This window comes from Zootoca vivipara, chromosome 17, assembly GCF_963506605.1.
Source record: "Zootoca vivipara chromosome 17, rZooViv1.1, whole genome shotgun sequence".
Classification (NCBI taxonomy): Eukaryota; Metazoa; Chordata; class Lepidosauria; order Squamata; family Lacertidae; genus Zootoca; species Zootoca vivipara.
The window spans coordinates 33,580,822-33,600,400 of record NC_083292.1 but is presented as its reverse complement, the minus strand read 5'-3'; the positions used below and the strand labels follow the sequence as shown (position 1 = coordinate 33,600,400).

At 49.9% G+C, this 19,579-nt stretch overlaps 2 protein-coding genes across 3 annotated transcripts in view; both read left to right on the top strand.

Moving 5' to 3' along the window:
- The window catches only part of ADAM15 (ADAM metallopeptidase domain 15), a 365,789-nt gene that overhangs the window by 47,069 nt on the left and 299,141 nt on the right, over positions 1-19,579 (top strand). The gene's annotated exons all lie outside the window — the stretch shown is intronic.
- The window catches only part of EFNA4 (ephrin A4), a 29,474-nt gene continuing 13,850 nt past the window's right edge, over positions 3,956-19,579 (top strand). The window contains exon 1 of the mRNA XM_035098619.2: positions 3,956-4,167. Within this exon, the coding sequence (XP_034954510.1) occupies positions 4,052-4,167 (116 nt within the window). The 5' untranslated portion in view covers positions 3,956-4,051. The remainder of the gene's footprint in view (positions 4,168-19,579) is intronic.

Below are 19,579 nucleotides of genomic sequence, written 5' to 3'. Positions count from 1 at the left end.
TGGCCTGGGGAGAGTTCCGAGGGCCGGACAGAGAGCCCTGGAGGGCCTGAGGCTCCCTCACCCTTGTCTTACGCTGCTGCTGTCGGAGGTGGCGTCTTCCTGGCTGCCATCGCTGTTGAGTTTCACCTCCCAGGACGCATCCTGTGGCGAAACGTGGAGGTTGAGTCACGGGCTGCGTTTCACGGGACGTGCAAGAGTTTCGGAAGGAGACTTGGGCAAGGGGGATTGCTCTGCCACGCAACCCCTGTGTGAGCTTCGGGTGAAATTGAAATCGCTGGGGATCAGGGCCTGTTGCCCGCACTGCAAATGCGTGCTGACCTTGCACTTTGGCACAAGTTCTCTCTCTCTCTGTGTGTGTGTCCCACGGTTCAAAAACCTCCCCCCCCCCCGTGAGAACAAAGGTTCCCTTGTCCTGCCCAGCCACGCGGATCCATGTTTATGGGGCTTCCCAACCCTGTAATTTCACCAGGTACGTGACTCTCAACAGGAGCCCCCGGCTGCCAGTCCACATCATGTGCTGGCTAGCTTGGGAAGGAGGCCGTTGGCATGGCTGGCGCTGGCAAGGCTCTGCTGAAGCCTCTGGATTTGGGATGGGGTGGGTATATTTGGGGGATGAAGGGAGGGACAGGTTGCCCATCAAAAAGGCTTGTGTGTGTGTGTGTGTTGGTAATGGAGCACACCGTGTTTCGCACCCGGCTCCTTAGCCTCCTTACGTGATCTCCACGTGGGAAAACTCTCAGAAGGGTTTTCTTAATGACAGGGCATTCTCCAACACCTGGAATTTCTATGGGCCGCCGGGCTGTGTTCCAGGTCCCGCAGGACATGCCAATCATAATCGATCCCAGCTTTGAACTGCCAAAAGAAATATGGAAGAGGCCGGTAGAGCACAAGCGTCTTCATTGCAGGGTTGTGGGTTCGAGCCCCATGCTGTGGGGCCAGCCAGATACCCCAAGAGGAAACCCTTTATTTTCTGCAGGAGGCGATGTTTTGACGTTGCGACTGTGCAAAACACACACAAAACTCCTGTTCTCCATCCAGAAAATCAAGCATTGTCATCACACTTGGAAGACACCTTCTACCCTGGCTTAAAGCACTTGAAGAAGTCCAGCTAAAGGGTGTGGCATGGGCGTGGGGGGAAAGTCTGAGAGTCCTGGATAGCTTACAGGTCCAAGGCTGGAGTCCTCCCCCCCCCCGGCCCAATACAGTTGTCTTTGGAAAAACCTACAAGAAGGATTTGGAGATTCTAAGCCCACGCCTGCTGTTTTCTCCATTCAGCGACTGGGAAGCGGCAGGACATCTGGTTTGAGTGCAGAAGGACCCAGCTTCAATCCCTAGCAGCTCCAGCCTCCAGGTCTGACTGGGAACGTCTCCTGCCTGCAACCCAGCCAGCGTAGGCGTAACAAAACGTCTTGCATGTATATGGAGATAGACTGTGTGTCACCCTGGAGAAGAAGAGTTTGGATTTGATATCCCGCTTCATCACTACCCGAAGGAGTCTCAAAGCGGCTAACATTCTCCTTTCCCTTCCTCCCCCACCACAAACACTCTGTGAGGTGAGTGGGGCTGAGAGACTTCAGAGAAGTGTGACTAGCCCAAGGTCACCCGGCAGCTGCATGTGGAGGAGCGGAGACGCGAACCCGGTTCCCCAGATTACGAGTCTACTGCTCTTAACCACTACACCACACTGGCTAGATTTGCCCCTAATGGACAGATCTAGGGAGGTCATCCTTTCCTGCTCCAGATGAAATAAAGAATTTATACAGAGGATTATAACTGAACACTGTACAATTTATGTCCTGGTGCACAGCTGTGGACCTTCATTTGCTGCTGAGCTCTGACCAGCACGGCCAGTGATTAGGGTCTGGGACTGATGGGAGCTGGAGTCCAATGTAACATCTGGGGGTGGGGCAACAGGTCCTTCATCTTTGCCAGGCATCCCCAAACCTCGGCCCTCCAGATGTTTTGGCCTACAACTCCCATGATCCCTAGCTAACAGGACCAGTGGTCAGGGATTATAGGAATTGTAGTCCAAAACATCTGGAGGGCCGAAGTTTGGGGATGCCTGATCTTTGCCATAACTCCTAATGAGAGTATATGTCTTTCTTGCTTTGTGAATATAGATTAACTCGCCTCTTATGCAGGGGTTCTGTTCCGGGGGTCCACACCTAAGTGCAAAAACTCATAAACCCAATAATCTCTGGAACAGCCCATCCTTGCAAGGAAACCCCATATGGGTAGGTGGGAATAATTAAAAGAGAGTGGTGAATGGTGAATTCCTTCCCTTTTTAAATTTATTTTCACTTCCCATTTCCTTATTTATTTCCCGCCACCCGTGCAAACCTGCAATCGCGTGGGCAAAATCAGCAAGTTACCTGTATATAAAACGGGAGGGGGACACGAGTTATGCGCTGCAGGGAGAGGTTCAGAAAAAGGGGAGCAAAATTATCGAGGAGCGACTCCCCTATTAGAAAAAAGTAGCGCAGCATTAAATACTTTTTAATTGAGGGAAAAGGCAAATAAGTCACAACACGATCAACGTTTATAAAACGATGCCTGGTGATCGCAAGCTGTTGAGCTCAGGACCAGCTTGTGAGCTTCCTGTGAGAATGGGATGCTGGGTTAGATGGGTCTTGGGCCTCATCCAGTAGGCTCTTATTCTTACTTTCTTATGCGAGGAAGGAGACCCCAGCCCAGCTTCCCCAGTAACAGAAGATGGGGTTGCTGCATACTGTACTATAATGGAGTCGAGGAAGAAGGGAAAAGAGCAGACAGACAGACACGCACGGCTCAATTATTGCTGAGAGTTTGGGCCTGTGGAAGAGAGAAGAAACTTAAATCACACTAAACACTCCAATATGTTGTGCTCAGGACCAGTCTCAAAAGCACTCCGAATTTTCCGCTTGGCCTGGAGGATTAATTACGCCTGTGGTGATAAAATGATGATTTGATGAGGAGGACAATTGGGTTGGGGGGGCGTAGAAAGGTATCATTGCGGCCTGGTTTATGGAAGTTTATGCACATGGTTTATGTGCATGAAGGTCCTGGGCTGCCCAGACAAGAAGACCCCCATCTCGGTGCCGTTTTCCCGAAGGAAAGCAGAGCAAGACGTTTGGCACCAGCTTAGCTGCAAGAGTTGCAGGAAGGAGCCATACAAGGCGCCACCCACCCAACTGTTTTAGGGGCTCCACTCCGGATTTGTGCAGGGTTTACTCCTTAGCTTTTTCTCTTCCAGAGATATCCTGCAAGGGAGCAGGTATGGATTCCCCCCCCCCCCCGGTTTACTCCTCTCATGAATCGATATACAGTAGCCGCAAAGGCTACATCCCGAGGTGTGGTGTATTACGATTTAAATAAGGGATGGAGGAATAAGGAGGACCCCAGAGGCCCCTTCTCCCCCCCCAAATATTTGAGGGCTCCGCCCCCCCCCCAAAGTTGATGGGCATTGCCATACCAATGGTGCTCGTGTGCCACGTCTTGTGATCGATTACCTGGTCCGCCATTTATTTATTTTTCAAGTTGGCACCCCTGTATATGTGTGTGTGTGGGGGGGTGATGCCCCGAAATCGCGTTCTCCCCCCCCCCCCGCACCAAACACCCCCAAAAAGGGGTGCCACGCTCGGGAATATCTGCCCGTCGAGCACGAAAGCACCGGAGCAGAGGCGAGCCGACAACGTTGGCCACCCCTCCCGCCCATATTCATCCAGACTTCCGCCGGGCGAATGAAGCGAGAGATGTAGAGAAAAAGGGGGCTTTCTCGGAGCGCCGCGGGCCTCGAGGGGTTAACACTCCGAACTTCCCTCCTCCCCCCTCGCCTTTCTTCTTTCTTTTCATTCTTCCTTTGCTCCGAGTTGCTACTTTCCGCGCCGAGCCCCGGCCGCTGATTGGTGGAAAGTTAGAGCTGGCCGTGATTGGGGGCGTGGCCGCGGCACCACTTTCTCCCCCGCTGGCTTCGCCTCCCCTCGCTCGGCTTCCCTAGTCCGGCCGATCGAGCGCGCTCAGTCCGTCCAGTTGCCCCGACCGGGGGCTCGGCAGGGGCGGCGGCGGAGGAGCGATGCGCCCGGCTGGGGCGCTCCCCTGGGGGCTGCTGCTGGTGCTTTGGGGGGCCCTGCTGGGCCAGCAGGTGCGGGGCCTCCGCCACAGCGTCTACTGGAACGCCAGCAACCACAGGTAACGCAGCCGCACCAAAAGTATTTTTTAAAAAAGAAAAGAAAGACGGGGAGGGAGGGAGAGATCCAGTGGCTCCCATCCCTGCTCGATCCCCGTTTAGGCCTCACCTGCGCCCCGATCCCTCCCAGAAACGCATCCGCCTGCCCCACCTCCAGGCCCCTGCGCCCCTGGGGGGCCTTTGCCGCCGTGCACCCCCTCCTCCCACAACCTAGATCCTCAAGTTTTCTGGATCGTTGCTTGCGGTTTGTTGGACGGGACTCTTTTTTGCTGTTGTTCGACGGGAGAGAGGGGTGCAGATTCCCTACTTTGTTCCTTCTTGTCTCTTACCCCCCCCCCCAAAAAATGGGGTTCAGATCCTGTAAGGCTTCGCCGCCGCGCGCCCCAGGCCCTTCTTAAACGCGTTTTTTCCTGGGCAGGATTTGGTTAAAGAGGCCGGTGGGGTGGGACTTGTGGGGAGGGGGGGAGAGAAAGAAATGGGTGAGGGGCTTGCCTCTCCTCCCCCACCTCCCCTTTCCAAGCTTGCTTCATGTTGCGCGCTCAGCATCTCTTTGTCTGGCGGCCTCCCAGGTGCCGTCCCCCTTTCCCCCATCTCCCTCCATAAAAAATTCGCCTCTGCCCCCCTTCTTCTCTTCCCCGCCCCCCAGCTGGCCGTTTGTTCATCCAGTTAATGTGGGGAGGAAGGGGGTGTCTCCCCCTTGAACTACCTGGCAGGAGAGTCTGCCAGGCTTTTTTAAAAAAACACATTTTCTTAGGTTGGCGTGGCATTGGTGGCAGAGTTTGGCTGGGTTGGCGGAACCTCTTTAGGCCTGACTGCTGCCTTGGCCTCTATTTTCTCTCTCTTCCCAGAGAGTCTTGCCCGGTCTTGTGCCCTACAGATGCCCGGAGGCCTGGGTGCCTGTCCTTGCTTGTTGGACCTCTCTTGTGGGTGATGTTTGCCCTTTCTCCTGCCGACAGTTGCTTGGGGGAGAGCTTTCTGGCATCCCGGTGGCAAAAGTGACCCCTAACAGGCATTCACTATCTGGGGGCTCTGCCATGCCAGGATCAGTCCGCCTCTTTTCCCCAGTCTGGGGTAGTTTAAGGCTCTTCGCTCGGTCAGGAGAGCATGAGACTCATAGGGTTGTGTGGGTTCGAGCCCCATGTTGGGCGAAAGATTCCTGTGTTGAAGAGGGTTGGACCAGATGACCCTCGGGTCCCTTCCTGCTCTACAATTCTGTGATTCTGCGAACACCCTCCCTACTGCCTGAAACCATAGAGAGCTGCTACCAGTCATTGTAAGACAGTATTGCCCTAGAGATGGAACAAGCGTCCGACTAGGAGTAACGTAGCTTCCTGTGCTCCCCTGTGAATCAGTGCTTTATTTGGAACAATGAGGGCTGGAGTCTTGATTTATTTTTAGGGGATGGGCCAGCGCTCTGTCTTTGAGCCTGGGCTTTGCCTGCAAAGGTTCCCAGATTCAATCCTCAGCCTCTCCAGGTAGGGCTGGGAAAAGGCACCCTCCCCCTTGCCCTAAACCCCAGTGAGCCTCTGCCAGTCCGTGCAGGCAATACTGAGCTAAGTACAACCATGGCCTGACTTCGTAGAAGGCTGTTTCCTAGGTTCTTGTTTAAAATCATGAGGACTGGGATCTTTATTTTATTTTTTATTTTATGGCAAGGGCTCGTAGGCCTGGAGTCTAGTGGCAAAGCATCTGGTTGGCAATCCCTGGCATCTTTAGGTCGGGCTGGGAATATCCCTTGCCCGAAACCCTGGAAAAGCCGCTGCCAGCCAGTGTGGACAATACTGACCTAGATGGACCAACTTCTTACAATCCCACGAATGAGAAAGGGGAAGAGCCAACTCTGGGTGTCTCTAAAGAATGATACCCATGTCACATTTTTCCTTGAGAGAGAGAAGCAACAAATTGAAAACAAACAAACAAACAAATAACAAATAAAAACTAAGATTGGAAAAGGCCAGCTCACTTGACTTCTCAAATCTGGCTTTTCAACGCATTTGAGTTGAGCAATGCTGACTCTTTCTGGAAGGCCCCCTTTGCTTTTCTGCTGTGCACTCTGCACATGCACAGGAGCCACCTCTGCCCACCCGCCATCAATCCCAGGGTTGAGTTTGGGCCTTGTGAATGGGGCGCCCTCAGCTCAGCACAATTTTAAGCACTCTGTGCTGTGTGGCAATGCCCAGGACCTGGTACTAATCTCCTTTTCACTCTCTCTCTCCCTTTTACTGTTGTCAAGCTTATCTTCCTTTTTCCTTCCTCGGTGGGGCCCACCCGGGGAGGCAGAGGGGGCGAGTCGGGGCGAGTCTGCCTGGCGGGGTGGGGGGGCACGGGACACGGAGAAGGAGGGTGGGAGCTGAGAGTTACACGGGAACATTCCTGCTTGTTTTGTTTTCCCTGGCGTGGGAGAGTCAGGTTAGTTGGCGCTCGGGTCTTGGGCCTAGCCAGAGCGGCCTTGGGAGTGCCATGGAGGGGGGAGCTGGCTGCCGGCCCAATTGGAATTATAAATCCCGAGGAAGGATGGCAGGGTGAGAGGGAGCTCTGAAGGAAGTTTGGGAGGCTGGGAAAGACCCCCTCCCCGACTGTGCCAGCTTGTACATTCTGAATCTGCACCCCTTTTTTTGCCATATAATTTTTTATTAATTTTTCAACATGCAATAATAGCATCCATCACATTATTCCCGCTTTTTAGCGCCCTGACTTCCATCAAACCCTCCTTATGATATTCTAATATTCATTACTATTATTTATACTTCACAAATCAATCGCTGCCTTAAATTATTACGCTTTAACTTATCACTAAAATTCCATACTGCAATGACTTTTTCCTTTTTTTAAAATCTTACAAAGCTTCTCGCAGTCCTACCAACGTATTCAATTGAGTGCAATTGTCTTTCAAATAATCTGCAAATTTGGTCCAATCTTTGATGAATTTCTGGTCCCGCTGTTCCCGTCATTTTGTCCAATTCTGCATACTCCATCAATTTCACTGTCCGTTCTTCCTTTGTCGGTGATTCTTCATGTTTCCATTTTTGTGCAATTAATATTCTCGCCACAGTTACAGCATATTGGAATAGTTTAACGTTTTGTTTTTTGATTCTGGTACCTCTAAATCTGCACTTTTATTCCTCCTTCCCCCCCCATCACTCATTTTCGCAAGAATGGGGGTCAAACTAAGTATGCCCTGCAGGTGGAACAACAGAAGCTGGATCAGGGCAAAGGCCTTATCTCGCAAAGGCCTTATCTCGCCTAACATCCTGTTCCCACGTTGGCCAGCCAGATGCCACAATGGGAAGGCTGGAGGCAGCAGCCCTCCTTCACTAAGTCCTACTAAGTCCCTGCAGGATCAGGCCCATCCAGGCCACGGGCAGGGTGTGAACCAGTGTTAGAAACTCGGGTTCATAAGCTAAGCGCCACCTTCAACCTAGGTTGCAGTTGCCATCTCACGGGATGTCTGTTCGCCAGCGGGTTGGGCTAAATGACCTATGGGGTCCCTTCCAACGCTACCATTCTGTGACCTCAACTACATTGCTTGCCCTTGCAACGATCGGCTGGTCCCGGTGTGCAAGGAGGAGAAAGGCAAATGGGAAACGGAATTAGCTATGGACTAAGGAAGAGGTTTTAAAACTTGGTCGCCAACCTGGCTCCCCAGAAATTTCCACGTAGTTGCAGTTGGACCCGTGCCAGTAGCCAAATGTGCCTAGCGCCCGGCTAGTTTTCAACACTGGTGTGAACGTCCCATAGGGGCCTGCCTGCTGGATCAGATGGGAGGAAGAAGGGCTGTAGAGCTCAGTGGTTAGAGCATCTGCTTTGCATGCCAGGTATAACCTTTGGTATCTCCAGGTAGGCCTGCCAGAGACCCTTGTCTGAAACCCTGGAAAACTCTCTCTAGCCAGTGTACACCAGGGTTTCTCAAACTTCAGTTTCCAGCTGTTTTCCCCCAACCACAACTCCCATCATCCCCAGCTATCAGGGATGGTGGGAATTGTAGTCCAAAAAAAAAACACCAGCCAGAGACCAAAGTTTGGGGAAACCCTGGTGTAGACAATACTGAACTGGGTGGACCTAATGCTCTGACTCAGTATGAGGCCACTTTCTAAATAGTCTAGTCATAGAGTCTTTAACACAGAACCATGAGGACTAGAATCTTGAGTTAAGTTTTAGAAGAAATGCGACAGAGTGTGTCAGCGATAAAGCACCTGATTTTCCTGCAAAAGGGGCCAAGCTTGATCCCTGGCATCTCCAGGTAGGGCTGGGAGAGAGAGAGAGAGAGAGCCCTGTGTGGTGTAGTGGTTAAGAGCGGTAGTCTCGTAATCTGGGGAACCGGGTTCGAGTCTCTGCTCCTCCACATGCAGCTGCTGGGTGACCTTGGGCTAGTCACACTTCTCTGAAGTCTCTCAGCCCCACTCACCTCACAGAGTGTTTGTTGTGGGAGAGGAAGGGAAAGGAGAATGTTAGCTGCTTTGAGACTCCTTAGGGTAGTGATAAAGCGGGATATCAAAACCAAACTCCTCTTCTTCTTCTTCTGCCTAATAGCTCAAGTCAGTGGAGCATGGGTAGGCAAACTAAGGCCCGGGGGGCAGATCCAGCCCAGTCGCCTTCTAAATCCAACCCGCGGACGGTCTGGGAATCTGCGTGTTTTTACATGAGTGGAGTGTGTCCTATTTATTTAAATTGCATCTCTGGGTTATTTGTGAGGCATAGGAATTCGTTCATTTTTATTTATTTTTTTGAAAATGTAGTCCGGCCCCCCACAAGGTCTGAAAAACAGTGGACTGCCCCCTGCTGAAAATTTTGCTGACCCCTGCAGTAGACCATGAGGCTCTAAATCTCAGGGCCACGGGTTCGAGGCCCACGTTGTGTCAGAGATTCCTGCATTGCTTGGGGACTAGATGACCCTTCTGGTCCCTTCTGTTTCCATGAAATCTCCAGAGCCGCTGCCAGTCAGTGTAGGCAGTATGGAGCTATCAGGTGACCCAGTGTTCTGACTCTGTATGGCAGCTTCCTGGCTGGTTCAGCACCCTTGTTTCTGCAGTGGATGTCTCTAGGAAGTCCCTGGGGGGCAAACAAGAATGTGGCAGAAAGCCTCCTTGCTTGTTGCAAGCGGGTATTGAGAGGCACCCTGTTCTCTGATCCCGGGGGTAGTTCTCAGCCATCCTGTCTCATAGCCATCGATATAGACTTCCTTCTCCTCCGAGGATTTTGCCTAATCCCCTTTTAAAGCTGTCTAAGTTGGTGGCTTTCACCACATCTTGGGATAGCTAATGCCGTAGCTTAACTCTGAGCCATGCGAAGAAAAAGCACTTCCTTTCGTCTGTCCAGAATCTGTCTCTAAGATGTATATGTATATATTATCCACAGCTTGCATCAAAACTAAATGAATTACATTTGAAGCCCTGTGGTGCCAGTCATGGCTTCTTGCAAAGGATTCTGGGAGCTGTAGTTTGTTCAGGGTGCTGAGAGGAGCTACTATATTCCCAGAGCTACAATTCTCAGAGCGGTTTCACCGTCAAGGAGCTCTGGGAGTTATAGCTCAGGGAGGGGAATAGTGTTTCCTAACAACTCTCAAAATACAGTACCCATTATTTTTATTTTTATTTTAAAAAAATTGGCAGGGAGGAGAACCATGACTTTTTTTTCAAATGGTATGGTAGTGCTTAAAAAGTGTGTGGAGTGAATATGGCCTTAGGGATGTGTAATATTTATTTTTAACCCTTTGCACTTAGAAATGTAGTGTGTCAGGCAGAAACCTCCAACCCTGTCCCATTCTCCTGAGATGCTAGCTTTCTAAGTACCAGGATAGTTTTGTACCAAAGAATGTTGAATCAGGTGCACATCCCACCTCCCCAGCCTGAAATGACACTGCTCCTATACCAGACCATTACCCACTTACCTGGAGATAAGCCCCACCAAACTTGCTGAACTTCCTTTTGAGTAACCATTCTAACAGGTACAGCTTGAAACTCTTGGATGTAAATTTGTACAGGTTTGAAGTTTGGGCGGAGATACCGGTAATTTAACTGGCTGTTTGCCTCAATGGAGCCTACATGTTTTGGAGTAGTCTACCTCTAGAAGCTTTCTGAAAGCCTCTGGTTGACTGCTTTTGGGATTGAAATTGCTGGCGTGGGATGGAGTCTCCTTATGTTTCTTTTGCGTTCAGAGTTTTAGATGTTAACATTTGAGTGCCTGCCTAAGGAAGCAACTAAAGGAGCAGTTTACATTCCAAGGGATTCCTTGCTTTGCTGAGATTCTGTGCACGTTTCCTTGGGAACCCATGCTTACTTGGGAGTAAGTCCTGTTGAATTCAGTGGGACTTACACCAGAATTACTCCTTCAAACCAAGGAATCTTGGGCTGCTACCCGCAACCTATTTCAGTTTTAGACTCTCTAAATTCATTTGGGCCCTAGGCAAAGTCTTTGTTTGAGATTGCGTGTTTTTTTCTTTAAAAAACTATTTCTTTTTTCTTAAGAAAGGAATATAAATCTGCAAACTGTGGATTGCCTTGAGGTTTAATCATCCTTAGAGCAGATCCATTGGGACTCACTGAAGTCCTATTGCAAGGGTAGCCAGGACGGTGCCCTTCTGACATAGTTGGACTTCAACATATAGGAAAATAAGACAGTCGTGCTGGATCAGGCCAGTGGGCCATCTACTCCAGCATCCTGTTCTCATAGTGGCCAACTAGATGCCTGCGGAAAACCAGCCAGCAAGATTCAGGTTGGTGGCCGTAACTGCCTCTTGTGGGAGGGAGTTCCACAGTTTAACTATGTGAAGAAGTCAGGGTTTTTTAATCTGTCCCGAAGTGTTGGAGGTCCATGAGTTCTAGTGTCGGGAGAGAGGGAGAAAAGCTCTTCACTTTCCCTGTGCCGAGCATAATTATAGAAATTATAAAGTTGTAGTCCAGCAGATATCTGGAGGGCCCTATTCATGCCATGCTACCTCTGTATGGGCTTAGTAAGACCCATTAAACTCAGTGAGATTTAGTTCTGAGCAGAACTAAAAAGTGGAAGGGATCATCCAGAACACTTTTGTAGAAAACTTGAATATTTTGGGATATTTTGGTGTGTGTGTGTGTGTGTGTGTGTGTGTGTGAGCACAATATTGATATACAGTATGTACGGTACATTTTTTATATTCCTTTTACGGGCGTAGGTTTCCCTTTTAAGCTTTGAATGAAAAGGTATGAGAGAGTATATAAATTTGTGGTGGGTTTTTTGCAATCAGATTTGCACGGGGGAAATTCCCATAGAGAATTCCCTCTGTTCCTTGTGCCTTTTTACTCCACTTCAGTCTCCATTGCCCCTGTTTTACATCTTCCATCTTTCAAAACAGCCAGCTATTTGCTTTTGAGGCTTTAATGTTGAAGAACCCTTCGGTTGAGATTGTGTGTGTGTGTGCTAAAAATACAGCTCACTGCTGCGAGAGACGGTACATGTTGCTGCCTTCGAGAATGCCGCTCTGACCAGCTCTGCCCCTGGTTGGGAGGACCAAAAGTAGTTGCGTTCTGGGTCTCTTCCCAAAAACTTATGTGCCCTTTCTCGCTGCCTCTCCCCCCGCCACATAGAAAATCCCTTTCAACTCTCACATGCGCCCTCTCCGAAGCAGAGCCTTAAACCCTGGTCCCCTGCAAACTACAAATAACAATAACAATAATAATAATATTTTTTATTATTTATACCCCAGCCATCTGGCTGGGTTTCCTTAGCCGCTCTGGGTGGTTCCAACAAAATATTTTAAATACAACAAAGCATCAAACATTAAAAACTTCCCTAAACAGGGCTGCCTTCAGATGTCTTCTAAAAGTCAGACAGTTGTTTATTTCCGTGACATCTGGTGGGAGGGCATTCCACAGGGCGGACACCACTACAGTACTGAGAAGGCCCTCGGTGCTGGACCTCAGTGTACGGGCTGAATGATGGGGGTGGAGACGCTCCTTCAGGTCTACAGGACCGAGGCTATTTAGGGCTTTAAAGGTCACCACCAACACTTTGAACTGTGCTAGGAAACGTACTGGGAGCCAATGTAGGTCTTTAAGGACCGATGTTATGTGGTCTTGGCGGCCGCTTCCAGTCACCAGTCTAGCTGCCGCATTCTGGATTAGTTGTAGTTTCCGGGTCACCTTCAAAGGTAGCCCCACGTAGAGCGCATTGCAGTAGTCCAAGCGAGAGATAACTAGAGCATGCACCACTCTGGCGAGACAGTCTGCGGGCAGGTAGGGTCTCAGCCTGCATACCAGATGGAGCTGATAGACAGCTGCCCTGGACACAGAATTGACCTGCGCCTCCATGGACAGCTGTGGGTCCAAAATGATTCCCAGGCTGTGCACCTGGTCTTTCAGGGGCACAGTTGCCCCATTCAGGACCAGGGCATGGTCTGCCCACCTCCTGTCCCCCCAAAACACTACTTCTGTCTTGTCAGGATTCAACCTCAATCTGTTAGCCGCCATCCATCTTCCAACTGCCTCCAGACACTCACACAGGACCTTCACTGCCTTCACTGGTTCTGATTTGAAAGAGAGGTAGAGCTGGGTATCATCCGCATATTGATGAACCCCCAGCCCAACCCCCCACCCCTGATGATCTCTCCCAGCGGCTGCATGTAGATGTTAAAAAGCATGGGGGAGAGGACAGAACCCTGAGTCACCCCACAAGTGAGAGGACAGGGGTCTGAACACTCATCCCCCCAACACCACTTTCTGAACACGGCCCAGGAGGAAGGAGCGGAACCACTGTATAACAGTGCCACCAGCTCCCAACCCCTCTAGACCATGGGTAGGCAAACTAAGGCCTGGGGGCTGGATCCGGCCCAATCGCCTCCTAAATTTGGCCTGCAGACGGTCCAGGAATCAGTGTGTTTTTACATGAGTAGAATGTGTGCTTTTATTTAAAATGCATCTCTGGGTTATTTGTGGAGCATAGGAATTCATTCATTCCCCCCCCCACTAGGCCTGAGGGACAGTGGACCGGCCCCCTGCTGAAAAAGTTTGCTGGGCTCTGCTCTAGATGGTCCAAACAGCATGGCCAATGATCAAAGGTGATAGGGTTTGGAGTAGATAAACAATGCCTGGCGGGCACCATGCCCACTTGCATACATGTGCAGACCCTGGTGCTTGGAAGAATCTACAGCAGCTATGTGCTTGCATGCGCACACCCATGCTATTTGAAGCAAACACGCACACTCTTACACACTTCTCTTCGTACACACGAACACACTTTCTCACCCACTTTCTTCTTCTTCTTCTCTCTCTCTACCCACCCACCCACCCATCATGTACATGTCTACATTTTTGGTGGTTTCTATGTGATGAGTGAATGTGGCAACCCTCCCCTCCCCTCCCTGTGCTCCCTCACCCCGCCAACATCTAGGTTGAGGATTCTGGATAAGAGACAAACAGCACGGCCTGTTTTTCAAACTCTCGGTTCTCACGTCTATTTTAAAAGGGGCCTATTATTTGCCCGCTTCCGAACTTTGTACCCTCTCTTGCAAAACCCTCGCAGCCTTGGCTCTGCTCTTAATCTGGGCTTTGAGTGCTCTTCTGTTTAGTCATTGTGAGGTGGCTGCTGTTGTTTTACAAATTTTCTCATGCAGGTATAAACAGCAACAAATCCAGAGGTGCCGTTAACCTGGTGAAGGCATAACTCTGCCCCCCCAAACCCAAACCCCTGGACATAAAGCTGCAGAACTCCGGAAGAAATATCAGACAAGGTTCTCTGTCGTGTGGGGGAAGCGTGTTTCCTTGGCTCTTGAAACCGGGGCTGCCCCCAAGCCTCAGACGGCTGAGATTTGGGGGAAAGTTTCCCGGATCTGAGAATTTGACACCTCGGTTGCCAAACATTAGTAGCTGCGAATCCTAGCCAGACTTTTTGGGCTGCAGGGCAGTGGGGCAAGCTTTTTGCTGTCGAACTACATTCCCTTGTGGGTTGTCTGTGGTGTGGTGGACCCATGCCAGCAGCAGGCAGGCCTGAAGCCAGTGGGGGAGGCCCAGACCCCAAATTGGGGTTCCCTTTCCCTCTGTTTCTGTTCCTCCTTTCCCTCTCTTTGCCTAGATCCAGTTAAAGCACATAGCTGCTCCCCAAAGAATCCTGGGAATTGTGGTTTTTAAAGGGTGCCAGGAACTGTAGCTCTGTGAGGGGGTAAACTACAGTTCCCATGGTTCTTGGGTGGGGGGGTGTGACCTCCCCCCCTCCCCATCTGGAGGGGACCATTCTTAAGAATATAAAAAAGCTGCCTTCTACTGAAAGTCAGACTGCTGATCTATCTAGCTCTATGCTGTCTACACTGACCGGCAGCAGCTGCCCTCCTGGGTTTCAAATAGGAGGCTTTTCACTGGGGTTTAAGACGGGGAACCTTTGGTGCAAAGCAAACCTAGAGAAGGGAGAAAGGTTGTTTTCTGCTGCTCCAGAGAAGCGGACACGGAGCAATGGATTCAAACTACAAAAAAGAAGATTCCACCTAAACATTAGGAAGAACTTCCTGACAGTAAGAGCTGTTCGGCAGTGGAATTTGCTACCAAGGAGTGTGGTGGAGTCTCCTTCTTTGGAGGTCTTTAAGCAGAGGCTTGACAGGCATATGTCAAGAATGCTTTGATGGTGTTTCCAGCTTGGCAGGAGGTTGGACTGGATGACCCTTGTGGTCTCTTCCAACTCTATGATTCTATGAGAACTTGTTGCTTCCCAGAGGCCTTTTGGAATTAGCTCCAGACCCATCCATGCTTCTTAGATAGAACATTTTACATGTGGATGGTTTTTGTGTTATATTAGGAAGGCTGCAATGCTATACTTTGCTTACATGGGAGTAAGTCCCATTGCAGTTAGTGGGACTTTCCTCCCAGTTAAAATACACTGGCAGCCGTAGATCCGAGTTGCTTGGGAATGATAAGAGACCCTAAGATATCAGTGCAGTTTTGGAAGAGTCCGTCTGCCATCTTGATTCAGAATGGTACCCAACTGCATCTGGACATATAGAAAACTCAGTCCTGGATCTCAAAGACCATTGTGCAAAATTTGGTTCCACTCTTGTAAGAGGTTTCCGAGTGCAAAGCGGATAGCCAACTTCCGAAATCACACCACTGATAGGACCCACCCTGCATATTAGGATCCTCATGGGATGTAGGGACAGTTGGGTGACTAAATTTCCAATAATCGAAACAAGTAACACAGACCTAGCTTGTTTTGAATGTCTGCGGGTGCTCTTGGCTAATTGGTGAAAACCATTGGGTATGTGTGTGTTTCTCGAATGCTGCTGCCAGATCAAAATTTAATCAGAGTTGCGGTGATAGGACGGGGTCCTTTTTGTTGAAGCTCCGCCACCCCCACCCAGTTGCTTTTCCATCTGTTGGGGAAAAGATACTGATGTCCTCTATCTTTTCCCTATAGTGGGAGAAAAGCAAATGGGGGGTGATTATCCTCCCCCCTCCAGAAAAGCTGGCAAATTGTCAACACCTCCTCGCACTGGGTTCATTCCTCCAATCATAAGAAGGACCCGGTGGATTGGGCCAAGAAGGGCACATCTAGCCCAGCATCCTGTGGCACAACGGGTCAGTGCTTTTGGCTGTTAACCAGAAGGTTGGTGGTTCGAGCCCACCCAGGGATGGCTGTGGGCAGGATTCCTCCATTGCAGGGGGTTAGATCCCTTCCAAGTCTACAGTTTTATGATTCTAAGTGGGACCCAAGTACAGGAAGAGCCCTCTGCGCTCCTGTGCTTTCCAGCAACCAGATGTTCAGAAACATTTCTGCTTCCAACCGTGGAGGCAACAGAGAATAGGCATCTTGGCTTGTAGGCATTGAGAGCTGTATCTAGGGCTGGCCAATACAGTAGAACCTCCGTTTTCGAACGTAATCCGTTCCGGAACACCGTTCGACTTCCGAAACATTTGGAAACTGAAAGTGGAAGCCTCAATTCAATAGGGAAACTCAAAATGGAAGTCACATCGGACGTTCGGGTTCCGAAAACTGGAACATTTACTTCCCGGTTTTCAGCATTTGAGAGCCGAAACGTTTGAAAACAGCCGCTCAAGAACCGAGGTTTGACTGTACCTAGTTTTCAACATCATGATACATCACCAGCTAAATATTGTGATGTGTCGATATATCACCAGCTAAACATTGTGATAAACTGATTTATCACAATGTCTGATATTAGAATAGGGAAGTCTTTTAATGTTTAATTATGTTTTTATATATGCAGTGGTACCTCGACTTACGAAGGGGTTCCGTTCCGCAGCGCTCTTTGGAAGTTGAATCCTTCGTAAGTTGAAGTGTCCATTTTGCGCATGCGCAAAGTGCGATTTTGCGCTTTGCGCATGCGCAGAACGCACGTGCGGCGAAAATACTTCTGGGTTTGCGGACTTCGTAAGTCGAAACCTTTGTAAGTCGAGGTACCACTGTATATTGGAAGCCAACCAGAGTGGCTGGTTTATATATTGGTTGGAAGCCAACCAGAGTGGCTGGGGCAACTCAGTCAGATGGGTGAGGTATAAATTATAAAAAAATAACAAGTACAATAATCATTAGCTGGCTTCACAGTTCTTCCCATGTTGTGATTTTTGCATAGCACACACACAAGCAAACATCATGATTTGTGATATATTTCCAGGTCAAAAATATGAAACCAATATCATTTTATGGACTTAAAACTGGTTTGGGATGATCTATTGATATATTTCCCAGCCCTAGCTGTGTCCTACATGAATCTGCCCATTCCTCTTTTAAGGCTATCCAAGTTGGAGACCATTGCTGCTTCCTGTGGCAGCGAGTTCCACAGTTTAAACTCTTTGGCGTGTTAAGAACCCAGTTCAGAAACTTCAACAATGAAGTGAAAACAGGAGCTGCCAAGAGATAACCCACGTGTTTTCCCGCAACTCGCCTGCTTGAGCCCTTAATTCCTCCAGGATGGCAAGCAGTATCTAATCTCATCGATCTTCACAACAGTAAAATAGGTCATTGGTGCTCCTAATTAATGAGCGGCGATCCTTGCCTTTTCCAGGATCTCCACCCTGGCCATTTCCAATCCGTCCGGTTTTTTGCGCAATCTGTGCACAACGGCAGCAGCGCACTCCCCACGCATCAAGGAGTTGTGGTTTTCTTGTGGGGATTCCTCGTTCGCCACATGGCCAAACTGCAAAATTTTGGACGCACGGGTGGGGTTAAATGCCATTCCAGCCCATTCGGGTGTCGTATCCACTGTCGGTAATGATTTGCTATGTACCCGAGCCTGTATTTACAATAGGGGAAAGTTGGAAGCTATTCCTGAATGCCCAAATTCCATTTGTGTGTGTTTTTGGGTTTTTTTGGTTGTTGTTAAAGGTTATGAAGAGTGACATCTATGGCGCAACCATATTTTGGAATACCGTGTACTGTTCTGATCACCTTACCTCAAAAAGGATAATCTTAGGGTTGCCGTACGCCTGGAATTTCCCCGACATTCCTGGAATACTGTAGTCGGAAAGGTTGTCTGGGCGGAAATCGTTCTTGCCGATTTCCGTAAAAAAAATAGCTCAAAAATGGCAAAGACAGTAGGCCTTGTGGAAATCCACCAAAGCTGAATGAAGGAAGTTTCAGGACAGAATCCTCTTCCTGCAGCACATGGGTAAACTATGGAACTCACTCCCACAAGAGGCAGTGGCGGCGACTGATTTGGATGGCTTTAAAAGGGGACTGGAGGGGACGCAGGTGGCGCTGTGGTTAAACCACTGAGCCTAGGGCTTGTTGATCAGAAGGTCGGCGGTTCGAATCCCTGTGACGGGGTGAGCTCCCGTTGCTTGTTCCCAGCTCCTGCCAACCTAGCAGTTCGAAAGCACGTCAAAATGCAAGTAGATAAATAGGAACCGCTACAGCGGGAAGGTAAACGGCGTTTCCGTGTGCTGCTCTGGTTTGCCAGAAGTGGCTTTGTCATGCTGGCCACATGACCTGGAAGCTATACGCCGGCTCCCTCGGCCAATAATGCGAGATGAGAGCGCAACCCCAGAGTCGGTCACGACTGGACCTAATGGTCAGGGGTCCCTTTACCTTTACCTTTAAAAGGGGACTGGGCAAAATTCACAGAGGAAAATGCTAACTTCCTGACAGTAAGAGCTGTTCGGCAGTGGAATTTGCTACCAAGGAGTGTGGTGGAGTCTCCTTCTTTGGAGGTCTTTAAGCAGAGGCTTGACAGCCATATGTCAAGAATGCTTTGATGGTGTTTCCTGCTTGGCAGGGGGTTGGACTGGATGGCCCTTGTATGAGTCTATGATTCTATGATTCTATCAAAGGCTATTAGCCATGATGGCTACGTTCTGTCTACTGCTGGGCGATACCTGCTTTCCAACATCGCAATGTATCACCATGGCAATAGAGCGTTGCATCGTGATGTTGAAAGGGAAGGATCATTTGCCCCGGTCCTGCGAGGCACCGTAATGCAACCGCTGCCACCACCAGCTCCTGGCGCAGGGAGGAAGGCAAGCCCCACCTGCGATTTACCGCCAGGTGAAGGCGCCATTGCGCTGGCCCTCAAACCAGTTCTGGACGATGTACCGATGAATAAGGCCTGTCACGTTTAAAAGACATGTCTCCTTCCTGTTTTTGTTTGTTTCGGGCGTTTGCATATTAGTTTCAGATTAATCTGTTTGGCTGTGTGTGCAGTGCTGTAATAACGGGAGGCCCTTATGTGGCAGGATATTAAAACGGGGAGCCAAACCTGAGGAAACGAAATCAACTTCTGTCAAAGGCATCCACCGCCCAAAGAAGCCAAGACTCAAATGTAATAAGAGCTTGACAAAACAGGTCAATCCGAATGATAAACTGGGAACGTCGTTGTTGTTTAATGTGTTTTTAAGGAGCCGTTTATCTGTTTCGAAACAGGAGCAAAGTTTGCTACAGGGCCTGAGTCGCTCTTTTGCTGGAATGCCCTAAGAGGTGGTCTTTTGAGGCAGGGCCATGGCCCTCCAGAGGTGGCTGGACTACGGCTTCCATGGGACCCAGCTGCCATGGTGGAGTAGCCCCAGGGGATGATGGGAGTTGTAGTCTGACCACCTCCGGAGGGCCACAACCCTGCCTCAAAAGACCACAAAACTTTGGTTAGGATGTTCCAGCAAAGCAGTGGCTCAGGACCTGGGGGTGATGGGAGTTGTAGTCCAGCAACACCTGGAGGGCATCGAAGGATTGTGGTTTGCAACGGAGCGGGCGAGATGGCCTCCCGCCTGCTTGAGGATTTATTATTTATTTTATCACGCCCTCCAAGGAGCTTGAGGGGGCATACATGGCTCCCCCTCCCCATTTTGCCCTCGCTTGGCAACCCTGTGGGGTAGGCTAGGCTCAGAGGCAGCGACCAATCCTCATGCCCAGTGAGTTTGACGACAGTGTGGGGGATTTGAACCCTGGCCTCCGCCATGAAGTTCACTGGATGACCTCAGAGCGAGCGAGGAGCAGATCAAGAACGGACGG